Genomic DNA, 23406 nt, shown 5'->3' with positions numbered 1-23406 from the left:
CTGGATTTCAAATTCGATGTACTTACTGATTCAAAGTGATTTACTTTGAGCACTCAGCTTTGCCAAGACTGATATTCTCCATTTTAGTCACACTGCTATCCATGTGTGTTACATTTTTTTCTTTATGTTTCTGAAAACTATCTCATTTTTAGGCATCAGCACAAATTGATTCCATCAACATTTCCCCAATTATTTTGAGCTTCAACGTATGTATGGCCCAGTATGCACTAAGTCCTCTATTGTTCTCTCAGTTGGCAATGCTTGATTTCTTCTTAAGTTAGTTTCTATATAAGGATATAAATGCTTTGATTTTCAAAATTAATCTTGCTGCGTAGGTGAAAGCTAAATTAAATTGGGTATTTTCTAGTCTGACTCTTCCATATCTCAGTATCGATTTCACAGCAGGCAGTCATGCACTGCACCCAGCTGGGCACATGGATTCAGGCTTTCTCTGAGGTGGCAGCAGCAGGACTGCAAACAGGGAGCTGAAACCAAGCATCTTGAACAAACAGCACCCTATGCAAACCATCTTACTTTATTATCAACTTCAGAGTTTATTAATTTATCAAACCAGGCCAAAGTGATATAACAAGTACATAAATAAGTACTGTAACAAACATACATCTCATGAAGAGAATGCAAAACATAACACTGTGTATTTTGTTGACTTTAGTGACCAGAAACCAGAAATATGCAACACTGCATTTTACTAAATAAAGCTTACAGTTGTTTTCTGCTTTTCTTAAGAAGTGTTTATTATAAAACAAATACGCAGTCTGGATTCCACCAGTCCTGTCACAAATCCAAAAAGCAGGTTGCCTTCCTCATAAAAAAGAAATTACAAATATCATACACTTTCCACTTAGTCTTTTTCCACCAGCTACTGCTACAAACAGACGATGCCTGTTAGGTGAGAAATCAACGGCTGGTCTTCTCACCAGAACACTACAGTTCCTCAGAACCTCTTCCTAAAGATTTATAATAAAATTTTACAGTCCTGCAGCACATTTCAACCCAGTAGATGCCACGTGCAATCAGCGCTTCTTATGCCAAACTGCTTCTTCTACAGTTATACTGCAGCTCTAGTGCAGTGAGGTCTTAGGGCCTTTGTTTAGATACGCTACACCCCTTTCCAACACCAGGACAGGACTTATGGAAGCTACAGTTCCCTGGAAAGGTGTCGGGACAGTTCACTTAGTTCTCCTTTAAATGAACAGTGGTAGAGGATTTCCCTTAGCCAGGTGTTCCTGCATTTCAACTTGCTGCACTTCCAAATAGCCTGCATGCCCAAATCTTATCTGCTTTCTTGTCCAGGCCTAGGGACAGAAGGGTGGTCCTGAGATCACCCTGTATGTTTTCTCCTAATTCCTTTCAGCCTTTCCTTCACCTTCACGTCTGTTCTCCTCACTTGCTCCTCTTTGTTGAGAAGCCCAGCACCTAGCTCCTCCTGAGGCTCAGGCACCATGGCCAGGCGCTGGGTGCCATGGAGGAACCTGCTCCTGAAGCCTGCATTGCTGATGGAGACTGCCAGGGTCTGCTGCCCTAGCCAAGGATCCCCTTACCATGGTGAAGCTCTGCCTGAATAGGCTTTTGGTGTTCAGTATCAGTGTTGGTGTTCAGAATGTCTCCCACAACTTCAACCCTTTAGGAATGTGGACACCCTTGATTGCTGTCACTGGAAGAATGACAAACCTCAAAATCCTTGCAGTCACTGTTGATTTCACTCCCTGTGAAGCCCCAGCCCCTGGCTCAGGCCATTTCCATAAAGCTTTGTTTCTTATCATGTGTTTCAACAGCACTATTTCTGTCTGCTTGTGGAGTAGAAAATAGGAGCAAAAGCAGCCAGAGTCACTTTCATCTTGGGACTTAATTCAACCTTGCAGCCATGGGGCAGTGCAGGATTTTGGTGAAAAGTTTTCAAATCGTTACAATTACTCCTGAGATGAAAGTCACCTCTCTTAAACACACTGTAGACATGCTATGCTAAATTTAATAGAATGTCTCAGATTTGAGTTTCTTCCCAAAGATAACAGTTACCACAGCAAGAAGTTGGTTGTTGTGCTCTACAAGCCTATAGCTGTTTGGTGCTTGTCAGGGGAGACAGCTGTCCTTGAAACACGAGAATTGAGAAGTCACCCTCAGATATATGCAGATTATGTTTGTAACAAATCAGAACAAATAAATTAAGCTTTGTCACAACCATTAAGGCATTATTAATTAGTTTTAGTGCTTTAGTTGTTTTGAAAATACTGCAAGTACTTCACTACCTTCTGCAATATCACTTTAGAAGGTGGTTTACCAGCCAGGAACATGTGTAAATAGGGCCCAGAAGAATGAAGTTATTAGGGTTATGATAGGAAGCTAACACTTTTAGAGAAGTGGGTGGAGGAAACAGTGAAAACCACTTAAAAGGGAACATTTGCTCCAATTGCTACAAAAATATAGTGATTGCCACTATCACCTGCTGCTTAGTTTATGGACTTTGTTTGCTCAACTAGAAGATATCATCCCAAAGGCAGGCTGCTAAGGAGTCTGTTAGTTTAAATCCAGTTTTTATGTCTCCAACATGAGTATTGTATCACTCATATTTTTCCTCCACCTCTACAAGAAATCCATGAGTCACTTCAACACCAGAAATGGTATAAATTCAGGACAGCTCCTGTACATTTATTAGGTGTCCTTCTTTTCATTAGTTTGAAAAACTTGCCAAATAATAATTGTAAAAATCTTCTGTTTTCTCTTTTTAACTTGTAAAGAGATGCAACTCTGGGAAAGCAATCTTTCTTTCTCCTTAACCCACCAGGAATACAGAGCCTTCTAGTCTTGGAGGAGATATTTGAATGGTTGACACAGACCACTACACATAAAGCAGCAAATTTGCTGTGCATGATGTGAATAATTACTGCATTATAGTTTTGGGGTTTAGGGCAACTGTTGACTCAAGGAAAATAAGCCTGCAGTCCAGCTGCAGATCCAAGTTTTCCCAAGTTTTCTTGTGTTTTTCCCTCCATTGCTGTCTCCCTTAACAGTGACCCTTTTCAGACTTTTCAAGGTACAAAACCTTTACCAAATCCTCGAGCTCAGTCCTGCACACTCTGCTTCCACACATTCGGTTGATCTGAACTTCTCCCTCACTAAATATTTTCCACTGGCCTGAAAACAAAAACACAAAAGAGACAGATATTGACTTAGAGAAGGGCACAGGGACTTTGAAGACATTTACAAGCACTCTGCAAACCAACTGATTCACAGTCGTCAAAGTGGGAATGTCCAACCCTCCCATGGAAAATATTCAAAGCATCTTACAACCATGTAACATATTCCAGGCAAAACAACTTTGTTAAGAAAATAAATATGGATCAGAATATTACTATTTTCTTTAATTAATAAATCCTGTAATTTAGCTCTATTTATTCAACCATTTTATGACACTGGATACCCTGGCAAACCAAAGTATTTAAAAGCTGGGAAGCAACACAGCTAAATGTTTCATGTACATAATGAATTCCTCCTACCTGTGCATAATACAAAGTGTGATGGAAATTAGTATTTATATACATTTATTACAGTATTAATAGAAATGCATGCTGTCCTAGTAACTGGAATACTACATTACAGATAGCAATGACAAGCTTATGGAAGGCTGACAGCAAAAAAATAGGGATTCTTTTATATGAAAACAATCCGTATCTCAATAGGTCTGTAACAATTAAGAGCATATTATTTCTGGGAAAAAAACCTTTTTAACTAGAAAAAATATAGAAAAAAATTACCAGTTGTAATGCAAAAGAACTAGGGATTAGAAATATATCTTAATTCAGTGAGCAAATTAGCTGAATTAGTAATTGCTAACTACTGTCACAATCCAAACTGGATGAAATACAAAAACCAAACTGAATCAACAGTGATAAAAGAAGTACATGTCCTTTCATAAAATATATTTTAATAATGAAGATGTTGTTAAGAATATAGGAAAGTAATCTTTCAAATACAAAATAAGTGTATGTAGAATTCCTTTAAAAATATCTAACTTTTTTTCCATTCTATATTACTTTCTAAAACACTGTGGTAACTTTACATGTTACATAAATAAATCCAAATTCTGCACCTGTGCTGACATTAGTCATATTTCAGATTTATTCTAGCATGGGCAGAAAGGATTATACTTTATCAAAACACAAGAGACTAAGACAGCATGTACGGGAACTAGTGTTACATGTATCTATATTTTAAGTTTTATAGTTTATTTATAGTTTAAGTATTTTGATTACTTAAGTCTAAGTTTAGACTTAAGTAATATTGTGATCATATACTAGAGAAAAATTCAGTACATCCATTTGACTGGGCTGAGTAACAAAGAATGTTTTTCATGGCTATGATTATATGGAGAGTAGAAACTTCAGTAAGTTGGAATTTTACTTACTAGGTGTTGTCCTTGTTATCAACTTGAAGTAAGGAAGTCCTTCAAATTCTCTCTTGGACAATTTTTCAATATAGAGGTGACGCAGAATCCCTTCAGCAAAGAAATAAGAAGTGCATGTTATTGGAAATGTGCCCATTGTTCTTAACCTGGAGTGCTGTCCTTTTTGCAAAATGTTCAGTCTACTCTTTTTTTAATTCTGTTTCTCCACGCCTCTGTTTTTTTGCCATTCCCCTGTAAATCCTCCTGTGAAACTGGGATTGCAGCGAGTTTGTGAGGGATGTGAGAATTAGCCGACTCTTTTCCAAATTAGCTGAATCCTTCCTTATTATGAGCAAATATAAGATTACAACAGAAGCCAAAAGTCACAGTATCTTGGAGAAAAATAGCATAATTTTGCAGGCAGATACCATTTTGAGTCAGCAGGCAATGACTGTCAAATGATTATTAGGCTTTGTGACTTTTTAAACACACAGGGTAGTTGTGAACCACCCAATGCTCTGTGATTTCTTTTCTGCTCCAACTTTGGACTTGGCTTTCTCCTTTAAAGCATCTAGAAATGTATCCTTTCCATGCAAAAGGGTGCACTATATGAGGGCTTCCTATAAGGATCATATGCTTTTTGCCTGAAGTAGATAGAGATGACTTTTATGAGGCTGGAGATTTTTATTGGACTGAAAGTTCACTATCTGCAGCAGTGCTTGGGATTCTGAATGCTTCTCTATTTTGTTCTAATTTTACCCTTAGTCTAGTAAAAAATATTGTTTCCTTCCTTAACACGTATTTTGCCCATATCCTATATGTACCATCATGGGTGTATCATCACTATGGCAGACAGGACAGACTGATTTCAATGAAAAGCTTTTTGGTCCGTCTAAGACCCTCCAGGCACGTGGTTCAAACCCTACTCCCCATTTATCTCAAATAAATTACACAGAGTAATACTGAAAATTTGTTTTTCATTGTGTTTTCACTCCCAATGAAGGGTAGAAGTTAACAGAACTACAGCTTTGTGTGTTTCTAATGAGTTTTGTACAGAAAAATTTGTGTATGTTGGCAGTGGCGGTAATAGTGATATTCTAAAGAGCCGAAAGAATCAAAATGCTTAGATCTGTACACTGTCCTGGGATTTTAATGGAAGATGATACACTGTTTAAAGAAAGAACCTGCTCAACTCACCTTTTCTAATTGTCCACACATGTATTTCTATTTGAGGTGGCTTTTCAGTCTCTATTGCAATTTTCCTGATAGTTTCTCCTTCCTCTGTGAAAATGGATTCATAGACAGGAAATGTCTCTTTCCCACAGGCATAATCTTTGTTGTCAAAGGTTTGACTTGGCACATCTTCTATTTAAAAAAAAACAAAAGGACAGAACACATACTACAGCTCTAATTATGTCTTCCAGAATTTTCTTGGCATCAATAGCCAAGAAGAGTTAGTTTGAAAGTAGAATGTTCATTTGTATGGCCACCCAAATCCATCTCCAGCTGTTAGCACAAACACTTAACAGTGTTCTTCCAGGTTCTAGTAGCCTGTCCATGGTGGAAAGACAGTATTTATACTTGTAATCTTGTTTCCTCAGGAAATGAGCTGTGTACAACAATGTGATCTGGGAGACTCCTCACAAGTTTTGAACCTGTTGTCTATGTTTCAAGCATACTTATGTTAGAAATTATGTTAGAAATCTCAGGGTAATAAAAGAACTAAATGAAAATCGGTGGCTGGTTAGAGTGAAGAGACCCAAATTAATGTTTTGCTGTGGAAAAGAATCTATAAGGTTTGCATTTTGCTCAGCAGCAGACATGTGGCCAATGCAAGCCTGAGTCAGCCACAGTGCACGTTATCTCTTGCCCACCTGGTAAAGTTGCAGAGTATAAGTAAAAAGTGTAATTATTCTGTTTGCAATTGGAAGTTGGAAGTATAGGAGTATAGGAGAGATTATGCAACTTAGAGACTCAGACTAGTGTTTGTGGAAACACCTAATAATTACTACATCTCCAGATATACAAGACAGACTGCAGGAAAAAGTTCAGCTTTCTTAAAAATGGGCACATAGGATCTCAAAAAATAAGGCAGTAACCTTCTTTTTGCCATTTTTTTTCTATTGAAGCCTGCTAGCCAGGCTTTGTTGGCTGTTCTTCCAATTAACAAAAAGCTGTGGATCTCTGCTTCACAAGTATCTAAAAGACCAAGATACACACTTCCTGCCTGCCTACTGCCACTGCATCGTGTTTTTTTCCCAGTAAGAAAGACTAGCAGGAGAAGATGGGAAGTGTGCATGTTTCTATATATGGCTGAGCAACTCATTTCCTCAGAGCATTCTTGCCCAGTGCATCACCAAACAAACAAACACACAAATGGGTACATGAGGGAACTGGACAGTCCTTTAACTTTTATAATACATGAAACATGGCTTTTCATTTGGCATACTATCGAATCCTTTTAGGAGATTCTTCACTACCTGTAAGCATTTATTTTAGTAATGTCTGTGTAAGTTTTATCATTAGTGCAGCATAGACACAATGATAAATCTGTGCTAAGTCAGTATTTATTCTAAGGATTAAGTTATGTAATTTTGACACCAATCAGAGTTTTAAATCCTTCTGGTATATTTTAAAAAGCAGAAATTATGTGATGGCCATGTGGATTTTACAAGCTAGAAAATTATTTGAAGGTTCTATGGGCATGGTGGTAGGGGAAGGATGGGAGTCTTTTGGCAGAAATGAACTTTCTGTATACATTTCTGTAATACTTTCTTTTGAAATGAGCATCAGGAAGTCGTGTTAATAGCACAGAAAAAAGCAGTGACTGCTCATGTACCAGCAGCATGTCTCCTGTGAGGAGCAGCAGCAAGAGGAGAGGTGGCCAGACACCAAGGTCTCTGTACACACATACTGGAACATGGTACAGCTGCTGCTGTTCACATCAGAGTTTGTGATCAGGAGGCTTGAGCCAAGCCCTTTAACATGCACAGCAAAAAGGTGGTCCGCGATCAACTTTGTTTTACCTGGACAGACTTTACAGCATTTTCCTTCTACTTTCTGAGGGTATTTGCAGGGATATTGTTCTGGACAGTGAATTTTCTTACATTCCTGCTTGGTGATGTTGCAGGTGCACAACACACACTCTACGATTCCAAAGGCCCGGAGATTGGGATGCCAAGATTCACCATGTGAGTACGTTTTGCCATTTGAAACACAAACTACAGAAGAAAAGAAAAAGAAGAAAAGGTACAACTGGAAAACGTATGTTCACTGGCTACCTATCTATAAATATTCATTTGATTAATGCACATTTGTTTAAAGTAGTGTCCCCATACATCATCTGTTAGCATCTCAGGCCCATTTCTCTGCTTTAATTTAACTCTGCTTAATTTTTACTTGTAGTTCCTTTACTTAAAATGAGTCTGAGCCCGTGGTTGCCCTTTCCTGAGCAGTTTTTCGTTGATGCCAACTCTGCTGATGCTGATGTCCATTAGATTTTGTGGAAAACAGTGAAGGCATCTGAGTCAAGTGTATGACTAGCTTCCCCCAGTTAATGTATTTCAGTTCTGCATTAACCAGCTTGGAAAACTGTTGGGGGTTAGGTTTTTTTCTATTACTGTGTCAATTTAAATAATTTTTCCCATTATCATGCTTGCCGGGTTACATCCAGGATCTTTGACAAAAGGGGTAGGTGGGAACAGCTTCAGGAGGGGTTACTCGTGTTTCCGGCGAGCGGAGCCGAGAGGAGGACCGCCCCCGTCTGGAGCCACGCAGCCGAATGCAGGAGAGCCAGCTGGTGTGCGATCACCTGCCCTGCATTTGTCCCCATACAACCTCCTGCCTCTGAGGACACAGCTGACCACCAGAAACCAAAACGGTGAGCGAGGAGCTGCCCTCCAGCCCACTCCCACCTGAAATCAGCACGGCCGTTGCTGTTCCCACCCCACCCCCCCCACCCCGCTCCCGCCTCTGCTCCCGCCTGCTCTCTGCAGCTGTGCGGATCCTGCCACGTGTTACATCACTGGGAACAGACACAGACCGAGTGTGTCCGCGGCTAAAGAAAGGACTGGGACTGAGTTATTTGTTCTGTTGTGTTGATAATTTTAATAACTGCTGTTGTCTCTGCTTGTACGGTTAGATATATTAGTAAAAGAGCTGTTATTCCTACCCCCTTATCTTTGTCTCAGAGTCCTTAATTCAAACAATTATAATACTTGGCGGGAGTGGAATTAAAGTCTCTATTTCAAAGAAAAACTTCTGCCTTTATCGGCAGACACCTGTCCTTCAAACCAGGACAAAAACCTACTCCCTTCCCCTTGTATTCTCAGTCCACACATAGGACACAGCCTGCTACAGTGGCTTTGGCTGCATTTTAATCAAATTTGCAGGTGAGAGGTTCATGTCATTTGCTACTGAGTCATCAGCACAGCTCCAGCCATTTGCTGAACACGGCCTTTGCAGTGAGAGCAATGCCATCAACTGGATGGATTAGTGATACCTGGGCCTTTTATTGCTTGTACATGGGAGTTCTGCTATGCAGCACACAGGAAAAACCACAGAATACTTAAAAAACGAAGTTTAATTCCTTTTTGGAAATATATATGCTGATAGGTATATAAATTCATTTGGCTTTTGGAATCACAAGAAAACATGAAAAGATGCATATGGGACTGAAATTTCATTCCAAAAGCTTTTAAGAACTTCAGAATATTTATTCATCAGAGCCCCTGGGAGTCAGAGAAATACAGCTGACACAAAGAGAGTGGAAAAATCCATGCCTGATAGAAGCTACTTTGGGTCACCCAGCAGTTGATGGGAATTAAATCACTTTACACCATGTTTCCATTTGTCCTATAAATCCTACTTCTTTCTTTTCAAATATTTTATAAACACAAAGAAAAATGCAAATTAATCCTAACAAGGTAAAAGAAAGGGCATTGCCTGATTTGTAAAACAAAAGTGAAGCTGGGATATGTTGTAAATATTTCCAATTCTTCTAGTATGCCATCATTTTTATTAACTTTTTTATTTGTAAAGTATTTTCCTATTTTGCCTGTAACTTTCAAAAGCAATTTAATTTTTATCTGTAATCTGAAATTTATATCTAACTGGTAACAGATGTAACCAACTGGTTTATACTTTAGTGAGTTACTGAGATTTACGGGGAGTATTTTTTGCAATATCTTTCATGAGCTTATGCTATAATTTGGTTTATAATTTGTTACTTTTAAATTCTTTTTTAAGATATGGGGTTTTCTTAGAGGTAGGAAACAGTTTTGTTTCTCAAACAAAATGGAAGTTTTATCTGTATACCTAGAATATGGGAGGAAAAACTATAAATGAAAAAACTGATAAGTACTCAGCTGCCCAGCAGCTTCATACATGCTTAAATAGCATATTATTGCTAATTTGTATGCTTACATGGACTTATTTTCCCCCTTTCAGAGTTCTCCAGACCCTTTATGGACATAAATACTTCCCGAGTTCTCCCTGACAGGGGAAAGGATAATACATGACATTGTACGGATATACACTCTCTGTCTTTTAAGGGTTATTTGACACAGAACAATTAAACAAATACTCTGAGATAGCAGATGAAACCTCTAGTAGAAGCCAAATACTAGCAAATAACTTCTAGTTACCCTGTTTTTAGTGCTCTTCATGCTCAGAATGATAAATCTATATCCACACAACTGCATAGTATTTGCACGTCAGGAGAGCTGTTGTGTGTTTAACTTGCTGAATGTGTCTCAAGAGACATGTGCATTAATTAATAAAACACTTGTTAATTGCACAGGAACAAAAGAAAACACATGGTCAGCATTTCTGTTTCTATCGTGGGGATCTCTCAGACACTCCAGGCAGTCAGTGTCTGAAGTTCTACTGCATCCAGAAATATGCTGTTCATCTGTATGCCCTTTATTTGCTGAAACAAGTCAGTTAGAAACTGCTTTGATGATGTCTTCATGTGTGAATTACATGTCATAGACATTGCACTGTGTGGAGATTCCTGCTCCTAGATTCACCATAAAACACTGGCATGATCTGAAAGCTTTTTCATGCTTGTTCAGGTGGATAATAAAGATCCTATAGCAAACATTCCTTCTGTTAGTTAATACCTTAAAAGATTAGTTGGCCCTAATACAAGGGATTTTAACTCTTTGTAGGTAGTTTCTAAGTGTATGCTGACTGGTATTTCTGGATAAATGCTCTTCTGAGCATGTGTTTTTTCAGCTATTTCTTTTATAGCTTCCTAGGCCTGTTCTTGCAGACCTCTGTTCACTGAGGTACACACCCTGTGGGAACTGAGCATTGCACCCTTTTTACTGTACAAAACCTGCTGTCCCACTAACTGGTGAACTGGTATTTTCCCTTTACTTTTGTCCTTCTTGTAATGCATGAGGAATATGGCTTGAATATGGTTTGCCACATGGGCTTAAAATTCTGCTGTCCCCAAAATGTAGCATGTCCTATATTCTATTAGCAGAACGCAATAAAGGATTCACAGAGTCAGATTCATTCCATTGGTTAAATTTGCCTCTCTACAGTTCAGGAATCCAGTACAAGCTAATTGCCTACTCTGCCTCTTGTGTTAGTCATGGGGGAGGGAGATCATCCCTTGTATCCCACTGTCCCAGGAAACTTGTTTAAGGTGGGGGAAGAAATGAGACTCTATTTCATGAGAATAATTTGCTAAGTCTCAGAGGGAGAAAACCTCCTGATACTGTGGCAAAGCTTTGTAGTCTGAGATTTGAAGGGCAGTTGAAATATATGCTGTTTACAGCTATAGAAGTTACAAAATAGGAAAGAGTGTAAAGAAAATAACCACAAACAATCTCCTCCAGGACAAAACACTGTGTGAACAAGTTAGTGAATCTAAAGGCATTGTGTTGCCCTTTGTGGCACAAAGCACTCACTTGAGCTCTCAGAATTACAGGGCACAATCCCACAAAGTAAATCAGAGAGCAACACTGCTTTTGCAGAGTGAAATGCATTGTTGTACTACATGTGTAGGCAGAATTCATCTCAGTCAAGAAGAAATTTAATATTCTCAATAGCTTATTGCTTTTGCCTCCCTGATTTGTATTGGATTTCTCAATACCAGTGCGAATTTTCAAGATTCTGCTGTATATTTTGAGATGTCTTTTTGAGCTCTGGGTGACTGATTCCTGACCCAGAGCAATACTGTTAAAAGTGATTGTCTTTACCTCGTCCGTGCTTATGCTTGCTGTTGATGACAATTTGTACTATTGTTCCCGAGGCCTGCTGGGGATCCGGTAGGACTCCACGGTTACTCCTGGCAGTGGGAAATCGTGGAATGTTGACTACCTGCCTGGCAGAGCTGGGTGACAGGTCGTAATGGGAGCGATAGTATGAATGTCTCTGTTTGGAGACAAAAAGAGAGCAGGAGAGTACATCTCATTCCAATGAACAAGGGGCATGAGTAGGGAACAAGTACTGAAACACAGCATGTTTTCTAGAGCAAAAACACTGCTGCTTTTCAGAGAGTCCTTTTCCAAAATGCTCATGAACCTGAAGGTTTCCTATTACAGCCCTTATTTTATAGACATGATTCTTCCCACTCATCCAAAGATCTGCTGGTTCATGTACTTTAGCAGTGCACCCAATACTTAAAAATCCTTCAGATTCTCTCCAAATGCTCTTACAAAAATAACATCTTGAGCAGTAAGTTGTTAATGGATACTTTTACCACCAAAGACAGTGAAGCCCTATAGTAAATATCTATGTGTGTATGTGAACTGGGAAGCAAGTTTTTGCAATTACTATTTAAAAGCAATTCTTGCATAGCAAACCAATACTGTCAAATTTTATTCTTATAGAGCATATACAGAAAAAAACAACTCCAGACATTTCAGGAGCTCCTGCTTTAATTCAACATTTTTCGTGAATGCACGTTGACTGAAAGAAACCTATTTTGGGCTAGATTCACAGAATCTAAAATGAGGCAGTAGGTATTCAGACCCATTATTATCCTTTTCTCTTTTCCTCCAACATACTGGCATGCACTGCACAGCAAGAAAGTATGTTTTTAAACTGTAGGTGCCACTTACAGCTTCCCTGTTAGCTGGCTGTCGAAATATATCTCCATCAGAATGTTCCCAAGATAATTCTCCATCTCCTGTACACAAAGCAGAACAGCATCCATTAGAGCATTAACTGTGCAACACCCTGGCCGATACAGAAGGGAAAAGTCTCACTTGGCTTTATAGCTGTATTAGGGTCTAGTGAGTAGCAGAGGAATGAATATGAAAATCAGCAAATTTTGATAGTAATATACTTGGCCATGCAGGGAGGAGAAACTGAACTCACAGTTTCCTCCCCACTAGCTGTGCTAGATCTTTGCATTTCACAAAAAACACAGAGGAGAGATAAAAGAGCTTCTGCCATATTGAAAAGGACAAGGCAGATTATGAGATAAATTATCATTTTAACATTTTTAAATAAGAGCAGGACAATACATTAAAAAAGCCCTGGATCTAGTGCATTATCTGATATAATCTCACCTTTCATATGGAAATCCTAATGAACCGGTTTCTCATTAGTGACTGTGTCTGAAGTGACTGATTTCTCCAGTGTAAGGCTGGTTTACTGCATAGCTTTGTACTTTGAAAATCAGATTGATTTTTGTAACTGAAAGAGGCTGGTTTCAGATACAGGCCAAATAACTACCTGGCAATTGACATCAGACAATTAACAAGGATTTACTTTAATTAACTGTCAATGTGGTACATTTAAAACAGTATACCACTGTATTTCTTCCTGGGAATGGAACTATCATTTTCCTTGTTAGAGATCAGGTGGCTTCATAAGCAGTTTGTCTGGTAAAAACTTTCAAGATTTGCAAAGATACTGTAGAGTAACATGGCAAAGTGGCAAAGAATGAGGAACAATCTCTATGCAAGAAGCACTGCAGAGAGATCCTCATCCTTGTTCTGTCTGAGGTGACATGTTCATGCAGCACAGAGCACTGCCCTCCCGAGAGATCAGCTCAGGTCCTCCATGGTGCCATACATAAGTTACTTTATTAGCACTGATGCACTCTCAAGTACCTTCTTACTGGTTCAGCCCTTCACTGCTCAGTTTGTGCACTCAGTCAACTCCTCAGGTCAGGGGCTGGGGGATTGTACTGGTTGGTGTTATGCAACTGTTGCACCATGTGGAAAATTGTACAACCAACTAGATAATACTTATTTTTACCATCCAATAGTACTGAGTTCAAAGGAGCAGAATATCAAAAGAATACGGCAGCACAAATGTGCAAGCAGGAGAGTTTTTCAAAGCATTCCAGCATCACAGATATTATGAGTGGCACTTCTGAGAAGTACAGGTACCTTTAGGTGCTTATCTGTATCTTTAAGAACAGGCCATAGATACTTACATACTCTGGAAATGGTATTCAAGTGCCATAATATTAATAGTGAGATAAAATACATTTAGAAATTCTCAGACATTTTGGGATTTTAGATAGACAGTTAGGTTTAGACATTCAGAGAGGCTGGGAAGGCCCCTAGAATCAAGTGTCCTGTGTTTACAAGATTGAAAATGCAATTGCTAGTAAAATACTGAAGTCACCTGACCATTTTCTGACACTTAATTTAAATTGGAGTAATTGCCCTTGCCTCTGAATTCAAACGCTTGTGTCTTGCACAACTTGGTAGGTCTGGAAACTTGTCAGATAGAAGCTCATCTTTTATTACAAAGCTTCTCTACTCAGAGTAATGGCAGCTATTTCAATACACCATTTGAAGCCTTTATTTACTCCATTAGGGAGTTGCAACTTTATCATCAGAAGATTCGCACCTTGTTTCAACTTAGGAAAACACAGGTTACATTGCTGGCACACACAGGGTTATTTCCCAACTTGCAGACAGTGTCCTGAGTGACAGTGCTGGTGCACACACAAGGCTCTGAAAGGGAAAGGAGTAAATTCAGAGCCTGTCTTTCTGTGACTGTGCTTGAACATACCTCTGCAAACTGGACAGCATGACTCCGGAACAGAAACTGGGAAAGAGCAAGTTAATTTCGGACAAGTCTTCAATCCGCAGTACACATTTCCTTCCTGCCAGGAAAACACAAAAGGGAAATTAGAAGGAATCACTGGTTGTCTGGCACTGCATATTCATTTTTTTATGGACATGTGTTGGAGTCAGTGGATCAGGAGTCTCTCTGAACTCTTCAGAAAGAAATCAGAGTGCAGGGCTTGAATTAAAGCATTTGGATGGGTTGAAGTATAAGCCACTCACACATAAAGTAGACGTTTAAGTAGAAGTTTGTAAGATTTAGTAGGAGCCCTAGTGCTTTTAGTAGCTGAAAGGTTTCAAATGCCAGAATGGAAGTGAGAGTTCTAGTGAAGGTTGAAAACATACTGATATTTTCAGTAAGAGGCTCCAGGACCATAGTTGTAGACACTGCTTAGACGTAACAAAGCTATAGGAAGAATATTGCTTACATTTTTCAAATAGAACAAGATAGGTTATATGCGTAGTCTTATACATAACCTAGCGTGTTAAGAAACTAGAATTCTAATAGGTTAATGAGTGGTGGTCCAAATTTGTGTGTTAGCTCATTGGAAAAATCCTATATAGGAGTTTGTATTGAGAAGAGTTGGTGCTTTTAGGTATTTGGCTTTTAGCCATTTGCTCTTGCCATTTGATTTTGCTTTGCTACTGCTTTTGCCATTGCTTGTCTGCATGCTTTTGAGACTGATGTGCTTTGTAATAAGAGGTGTTTTATAATAAATAACCTTTTTAACTATTAGCTGTTTAGCTTATTTAGAAGATAACCCGATGAAGTAGGAGCCAAAAGCTCCGGAGTTGGTGCCTTAGAGCACCAGAGGTCAAGAACCTCATAGACAAGCTTAAATCTATGTTTACATAAATGCCACTCTATGCAAAAGCAGAATATTAGATGAGAGCAGTCTGTTCAGTATCTGGCCTATGAAATTCTTAGTTCATGAAGAAGAGTATGATGATTACTTTATGAGAGGAAGTAGAGAGCTGCCAATAGTTGATACTGAAGAGCTGACCGGATTGAGCGGGATATTTTGGTTCATACTCTGAAGAGTCACTGTGTAACTGCTAAAATATACTGGATTTGAATTGTGACATCTCAGGAGTGTGGCCTAGTGCCAGTTCAGAGTTGCCCCCTCCCAGCCTTCGGGCTCTTTACTTATCAGCTCAGTCTAAATGAAATCAGTCATTTTTTTAGTGCTGTATTTTCCAGTTAGGTTGAAGGGAAATATTCTATATATGCCAAGCAGCAATATTTTACCTGCTGCCTTTGCACTGTAAGCTCAGTTAGAGCAGATGCAGGGTATGCACTGTGTTTAAGAGGTCTGGCATTTATTTACCAGGTACTGCACACTAGCTCTGAGCACTCTCATGAGTTTCAGCATTAATTCTCAATTCCCAGCCTTTGCTCTGTACTGCTTATATTTCAGTGTCACATCTTCTAGAAAGGAGAACTGGAGCATAGACAGAGCAGGGATCTGTCAAATCATATTACTTACTGAGCAGCTGCACTGGGCACACTGGTTTGCTTGCCTATTTTGGAAAAGCCCCTCAGCCACAAACATTTCGCCATGGTGGTAGGTAGTGCCATTGTATTCACAGGATTTCCTGGTGATTTTGCTGCTTACTGAGAAAATGGAGTCTTCTGGAAGCAAGGGGAAAGGAACATTTCATGCAATAGTTCTCAATAATTCACAATGTCATAAATGCAAAAAAACTTCCCTTCTCTCTCATTTCCCTTTGTTATGGAAGGACAAGTTTTGTCATACTGCAAAGTACAAGTGATATGATACTATCATGCTGAACTTTGGTAAATCACACTTTGAGCTGACCATCCCAGTTAATCCTAGGATGCTGATGACCAACTGCAATGCCAGCACTAATGGCCTGTCTCAGTCTACAGTGTTTTCCCTTGTTCTGTAGCATTTGGTATTAGGACAGAGGAGCATGGTTATGTGCCTACTTGTTACGTGTGGCTCTTTCACGCTTTAATGTAAAAGGCATTAGGTGCTGCATACACACAGAATCCCACTATCAATAGCCCTGTTCTAGCAGGGCTTCCCCTTTCTTAGTACTGAGTACTGATATTGTTCTTTTTAAAAATTATTTCTAGTATTATAGCCCAGAGAGAACTTAATTGCAGATTAGCAAGTTGTGCCACAGGGCATGGATGATTCCCTGCCATTCACAGGCACAAACCTTTTGGTAAAGGAGCAGCAATGAAGACAATGGGATCACCAAAAGAGAGCTCTGTACTAAGTAAGTGTTTTTTCCTAGTAGCCTTCACAATTCATTGCTGCTTTGTTTTCAAAATGGCCGTCAAAGGCAGATGCCAAAAGCTAACCAAAAGTTGATTTTTCTCTGACATGCATTTTAATGTCAGATGTGCAGATGAAGGAACTTTGCAGAATTCAGTGCATATGACAAAGTGTACAATAAGGCACTGTCAATCCAACTCTGAAACCTCCTGCTTCAACTCAGTATCATATTGAGTTCTGTACCGCATGGGTTAAATGTTTTTTAAAGACATAAAGCTTTACATACCTTATGCTAAAACATCCCATAGATTGTTTAGCTATTAGCAGTTGATAAACTCTGCAAAGGAAGTACAGCTTACCCATGAAGTTACTTGATACTGCTTGGGCAGTGAACCTGGCACTACATATTTATGTAGTATATTCACATGAATTTAGCATCTCAGCATGGTAAAAGACATTTCAAACAAGGGCTCTGTGGAAGTAACAGTGAAATGCTCATTCTCTGAAGCCCAAATCACAGCAAATTTCTAAGAATGCAGATGAAATTTCAGTCAGTGGGTTTGGGCTTTCACATAAACAAAACCTGGCCTGAAAATTCAGGTTTTCCTATAGTCCCTTTCATTACCTGTCAGGTAAACCTGGAGATATTGTTTTGTGAAACCATACTGCAGAATGTACATTTTTTAGCTGTGAGCTCAAGTGAAAAAGCAGTTTCCTGCTGGTATACACTGGCATTAAACACTGTCATTTAGATCTCCATAAAAGCATATATTAATTGCATTGGTCCAACAAATATTAATACTTTAAATGGTAAATGTCAAATCTGTCAGTGGAACATACATGTACTACAATATTTGAGAGTGTATGGGGTCAGCAAAGTCCATTCTGTAGGAGACTGGCAGAAGTCAGCTAGTTAGGGTTCCTTGCCTGATATTTCATTGCCTGACATGCTTGGTATTTGCACTTCCACAACTGAAGCACTGGATACACCATTATTTCAATGCAATCAAGAGTGTCAAATGACACCTTTCCAAAATCTTATGAGTACAGAGCCCTGACAACACCTGTGTTTGGCATAGAAATGCATTGTTTTCAGAACTTGCAGAAGGAGAGACTGACAAACCTTTAGTTATCTCCTTGCCCTTGGGCAACTGAAAGAGCAGAAGACTGGAAAGAAATTAAAATGGAAGGAGAAATGAAAGGATAACACAGATAGTCCTTGACTGGAGACGAGGCCCTGTTCACACAGCCTCTACAGGCCATTGCTGTGCCTACGTGGGATGCCCGTCCAAAAGCAGTGTGTGGCTTGTGGTCTGACATTTGCAAAGACCAATACCTGAATGACTCACCATGACTCTTCAGAGTGCTGGATGAAGACAGTAAATTTTACCGCAGATTTACCTTGGCATATGCCACATCTGTTCTGTAGGAAATCACCAATGCCCTTAAACTGTGGCTTCTAAGTAACGAAGGAGGAGATTGAAACTTTTATTGCTTGGAAAATGATGACAGAGAGAGTTGCACTAGGTAGTTGTTTTCATCTATGTTTCTTTTAATCAATCACAGAGAATCACAGGATCATTTAGGTTGGAAAGAACCATTAAGATTGTCAAGTTCAACTGTCAACTTAGTACCATCACCATGTTCACCACTAAACCATGTGCTCAAGTGCCATATCCATACGTTTTTTGAACACTTCCAAGGATGAGGATACCACCACTTCCCTGGGCAGTCTGTTCCAACGCTTCGCAACCCCGTCTGTCAAAACCTTCTAAATATATGTAAAGTAAACCTGCCCTGTACAACTTGAGGCTATTTCCTCTAATCCTGTCACTTGTTACTTGGGAGATGAGACTGACACCTACCTCACTACAACCTCCTTTCAGGCAGTTGAAGTCTTATTTGATGAAATAATTGTAAGAAAAGTGAGTTTCAATTACAGGATGTAAGACCATGATTTGAGTCCCATGCTGCACATTAAGTGACTGAACATATTTCATTATTGCATAGAATCAGGTCTTAAAGAAGTTTTCAGATCAAGACCACATTACTTGTTATTGCAAAAAAATACAGTCATATATTGGAGATGGCATACTGGAGAGCATAACTGATCCTTTCCAAAAACAGCATTTGCCTGGAGCTGCAAGGAAGATTTGTTTATTTTCTGTGTCCAAATATAATTTCTGTCTGGTGCAGTTTTTCTGTCTGTCTAATTTTGCTGTTGTGTAACTTTCTTCAACTTAGACTTGGTTTCTTTCCTAATGTTTTTTAAATCATGGCTAATTAGAGGGTTTCAGACTCCCCCATGGTATCATACTCTCCTGTAGAATGTGAATTAGAATCACTGTGGATTATTTTATTAAGTGCCATGTTTAAGCTTTGAAAAATTTTGTCATTAATACTGATATTAGCATACATTATTCTGTGCCTTAGAAAACACAGGTTAGAGTCAGATTAATTAACTGCAAATATACTGCATTGCTCAAAGCTCTATTGCTAAACCTTGCTTTCTAATCACGGCAGTCCCCAAAGCTTTATCTGTCATTTTAATGGTGCTGATTAACACTGCTTTAATTAGCTGCCTCTGTTTGCCAGGCAAACTATCTATGTGAATAATTTTAACTAACTGGGTTCAATCTGAGTTTTTTTCTGGCATTCTTAGCACATCAGTGGAAACAACATACCATGTAAAGGTTATAGATGTTATAGCATCAATTGAAAAGGAAATATCTCTGTTTCTGTGTCTGACATTTATTCTGTAAGAGCTCAGACTTCTCTATGGAAGATGAGAGGCGTGCTTATATTTGCCTACCATTTTAGCATGATCAAGATAAGACCACGAGCCTCCAATATTGATAGCAGTGATTAATCACCTGCATTAGCATTAGGTAATATCAGGAGCCAAGATGTACAACCTGGGCTCCACATGACCTGATATGGATTTCAATTTATCCTGTAAGTAACTTTAGAGGTTAAACCTGGCTAAAGAAATCCTTCCAATTTTACAAACAGACAACAGAATACGACTCATCAAAAAATACATCAAAAATGGATTAGCTTCGAAACAATTATTTTTTAAAAAGCAACTGGAGACAATGGTGGCTATGTTTAATCCTTATATCCAAACATTCCTCTCTACCAAACATGGGATTCTGTCCAGCTTCTTTTGTCTACCTGGGCTGTTTTTCACTGATGTCCCATACACACAAGGTAAATTCCAGGCCCAATGAAGCTAGTAGAAATGTTTCCTTCAGGATTCAGCCAACATATGTGCTTAAATGCTGTTTGAGATTGATGCTTGTATTGTGAGGAACTGTTGATCTATACAAACAGGTTTTTTATCAACTAAGACCTGTAGTACAACTTGATGTGAAAGTAAACTATGAACTAGAAGTGCATACAAGTATAGCTCACAGATTCCATGTATTGACATGTATTCATGTATATTCACGTATATTCATATACATATTCATGTATTGACAAAGCATGTGAAGAAACAGTATGGCAAAGTTTGCCATAAAGGGATGCTCCCTCAGTGTGAACTGAAGCAATGCTTTCCTGATAGTCTGACAAAACACTGTTAGGCATGAATTTCATAAACCACAGAAATTTTATGGAAATTTTCTCGTTCAGTGGAAACTGCTCCAATCACATATTTTTTCATAGAAGCCTGTCTGCGTTCCTTATGGTCTACCCATGACTTGAGGTGTCCTAGGGCCAAGGTTTGAGGGAAGAGTCAAAAATGTACACATACCAAACTTTTCAGTCTTCTGGGAAAAACAGATTCTGTATCACATGGATCACAGTCAGTTTTGGAAACACCATCTTTCAGTTTTTATGTTTACAATTCTATTCCTTCCTGGACTGTTATAAAAACTTGGCCCTGAGACGCTTTACCCTTACTTGGATATGAAGCAGAAGAGCATCAGTTATTTGCTACCAATCCCTTGAATAGCTCAGACAAATTCCATGGGTAGTTCCTGATGTCTGAAAACCAGGTAAGTTCTGCAAAATCATTTATGTGCAGAGAGTGAAAAGCAATCACCATCTATGAGCAATATAATTTTTTGGGAAATGGGGAATGTCTTGTCTTAGGAATGGCTTTAGGATCCAGGCATAATTACTAATGAACAATTTAGGACAATACCTAACAAACTGGGAAAACTACCTCAGAATCAGTACAGTCATGGCATGATGATCAGTGAAGTGTTTATGATATTACATCTGAAAACAAAAAAATCAGCTGCTTTTGTGCGGTCCTTGACATTGGAGATGAGACATTTTGGCTTTCTGATAGTCATTGTGCTTAGTTGTACTGACCTGCAATCAGCAGCAGGTTGAAGTGAGTGTTCTCCTGAAACGAACACTGTACATTGGCCAGTGAAGGCACAAGCAAAGCTCATGCTACTCGACACCCTCAGCAGGGTCTGCTGGGACCTTGCACAGCACCTTAGGAAGGGTCTGTGGCATTTTATTGCATCTCTATGATATCCTTTCTCCTACAATATTCTGTCCATTCATGTTAGTACTTAACAGTCTCACTATTGCTTATTTTAGTAACAGAACATCTGGCAAAGAACATTTTAAAAATATTCTACAGATTCTTGGCTTGCTGGCTTAGAAACTATTTTTAAACTTCAACATTCAGAATCACCTATTGTCATTTAATGAAAAAATAATATGCTTTTAGTGTCCAGCAGAAAGGCTGGGTGCCCAGTATGGCTTGGGTTTTACAGTTTGTCTATTTTATTAACCACTCTTACAAAAACAATATAGTGCTAAACAGTATGAAATTAATCACAAAGTCTAATGCCTTAAGAAACTTACCATACTGGCAACTGTTTTGCAGATAATCTGTTTTTTTCAAAGCAGACAGATGATAGATTATGAATTTGAATCCAGAGAGGATTTTATGAAACACGTTTTCTAAATCAACACAGAGCATAAGCATGTACAGACCAAGAGACTGAGGATTGTTTTGGAACTACATTCACTAGAGAAGCAATTGGATTCTGCTGTAACTCCAGGACAACTGTTTGCACCAACATCTCTTCTGCACATTTCCTAGTATTCCCAGTCAGTTTTGCTACTTAATGTACTCAACTGAAAGTGTCAGTTTAGTTGCAGTAGGGACTCTAGAGCTCTCTGGGCTGTATCCTCGTGCAGGAAACTGTCGTTGGACACCAGTGATCTCACATGCTGCTTTCTGTACACCTCAAGTTGTAACAGCATCATGCAAGGCTGCATTACTTTTCTTGTAACTAAAAATTTGCCTAAGAATTATAGGTTACTCATTCAGAAGCCACACATGAGGAGCAATTATGAAATAAAAATAAAAATTTTGGAAATGTGCAGACCACAAGCATTTCTATTGCCAGAGGGGAACAGGACTCAAGTATCAAAGGATCAAAGTATCAACTTCTTCCTATTTTGCTTATTGAAAATTCTTTGAAAACTGAATCAGCTCGGGGACACACACTGCCCAACACAAGTGGGCAGTACTTTCATTACCTGATACCTGCTTTTGGAAAACTCTTTGCCCAGGTAGGAGTTGCACATACCCCTAAGTCCCTTTGTTAAAAAAATATAGTTAATTCTCCTCTTTCATGGAGTCCAGGTCTTTTCCCTCGCAACAAACTATTCTGTAGGGTAATGGACACACAGAAAGATATAGGGATGAGTTTTGCATAAAGGCTCACAAAATAGGCTTCATGCTCCACTGCAAAAGATTAATTCTAGGAGAATGACAGTGAGATTTTGATCATAGTTATGTTGAATAAACCTGGAAAAACTCTGTTGATTGAACTAACCTTGATGCTATGTGTATAAACTGTATCTTTAAAATATTCTTTAAAAAAGATTCTCGTGTATATGGAAAAAAGATCACATAAATCATATTCTTCTGTGTTTATGTAGTGCATTTCATGCATGAATAGCAGTACTTCATATAACACAGAGCTCTTGTCTATTTTCCTGCAGTTCCAGTCAAATTAAGGTACAGTAAAAACATTATGTTTGCTTTGTACTCAGAGATCCAATTAATGTTTGTCTGCTAACCCATTTGTACCAGAAAGGTCAGTGCAAAGAAGCAGATAGGTAGGAACATGGATTTCCACATTCTGCCATGGTGGTTCACATCCCCAAAAAAACCTTCAGTGCAGGAAATGTTCCAAGATCATATTTTGGCCACTTGGGTATGAGGTACTATGCCGGGGCTACTTCGTGAGAGGGGCCAAATGCAGAAGTGCTAAAGAAGAGAAAGCAGATAGGGAATATCTTACAGGTAGCGAGGAACATTGTGGAGCACAGGTGTCATGGTGACCTGGAATAAAACATGCTCCATTTTTTCCAGAAATTTTCCTATCTACCATCTTTCCTCAGTATCTGTAAAAGCCTCTTGCATATTGCTGCCTCAGAAAGGCAGGAAACCTGTCAACACCTCTAAGTCAGTTCTACACATTCCAGACTTGCTCCTAGAACACCTTCAGGGCTGGATATCTAAACTGAGCCCAGAGAGCTAGCAGCACATGGGGGAATAAACTGCTATTGCAAATTGACTGTTACAAGGTCAAAACCACCAACTGCTGAAAGGAGACTTTTCTTAAAGTGGTAAAAAAGTTTTTACCATTTTCACATCAAGTAGGGTAAAACACAAATATTCTAGACCTACTTCATCACCAGAATTAAGCCCTCATTGATCATCTCATGAAAA

The 23406-nt window shown here is 38.9% G+C and overlaps 1 protein-coding gene across 2 annotated transcripts in view; it reads right to left on the bottom strand.

Annotated features, from left to right (window-relative positions):
- Positions 1–532: 532 nt before the first annotated feature.
- Positions 533–23406, bottom strand: part of CHRDL1 (chordin like 1) — a 38068-nt gene continuing 15194 nt past the window's right edge. Inside the window, exons 5-12 of one of the 2 annotated variants that reach the window (XM_056491603.1) lie at positions 15936–16081; positions 14393–14486; positions 12478–12545; positions 11614–11788; positions 7429–7623; positions 5600–5767; positions 4424–4513; positions 533–3153 (exon numbers count right to left, since the gene is read on the bottom strand). In XM_056491603.1, coding sequence (XP_056347578.1) covers positions 3023–3153; positions 4424–4513; positions 5600–5767; positions 7429–7623; positions 11614–11788; positions 12478–12545; positions 14393–14486; positions 15936–16081 — 1067 coding nt within the window. In that variant the 3' untranslated portion in view covers positions 533–3022. The remainder of the gene's footprint in view (positions 3154–4423; positions 4514–5599; positions 5768–7428; positions 7624–11613; positions 11789–12477; positions 12546–14392; positions 14487–15935; positions 16082–23406) is intronic. The other variant, XM_056491604.1, reaches the window with a different exon arrangement.

The sequence above is a fragment of the Oenanthe melanoleuca genome, chromosome 4A (assembly GCF_029582105.1).
Source record: "Oenanthe melanoleuca isolate GR-GAL-2019-014 chromosome 4A, OMel1.0, whole genome shotgun sequence".
NCBI lineage: Eukaryota > Metazoa > Chordata > Aves > Passeriformes > Muscicapidae > Oenanthe > Oenanthe melanoleuca.
This window is presented reverse-complemented; position numbering and strand designations above follow the sequence as displayed.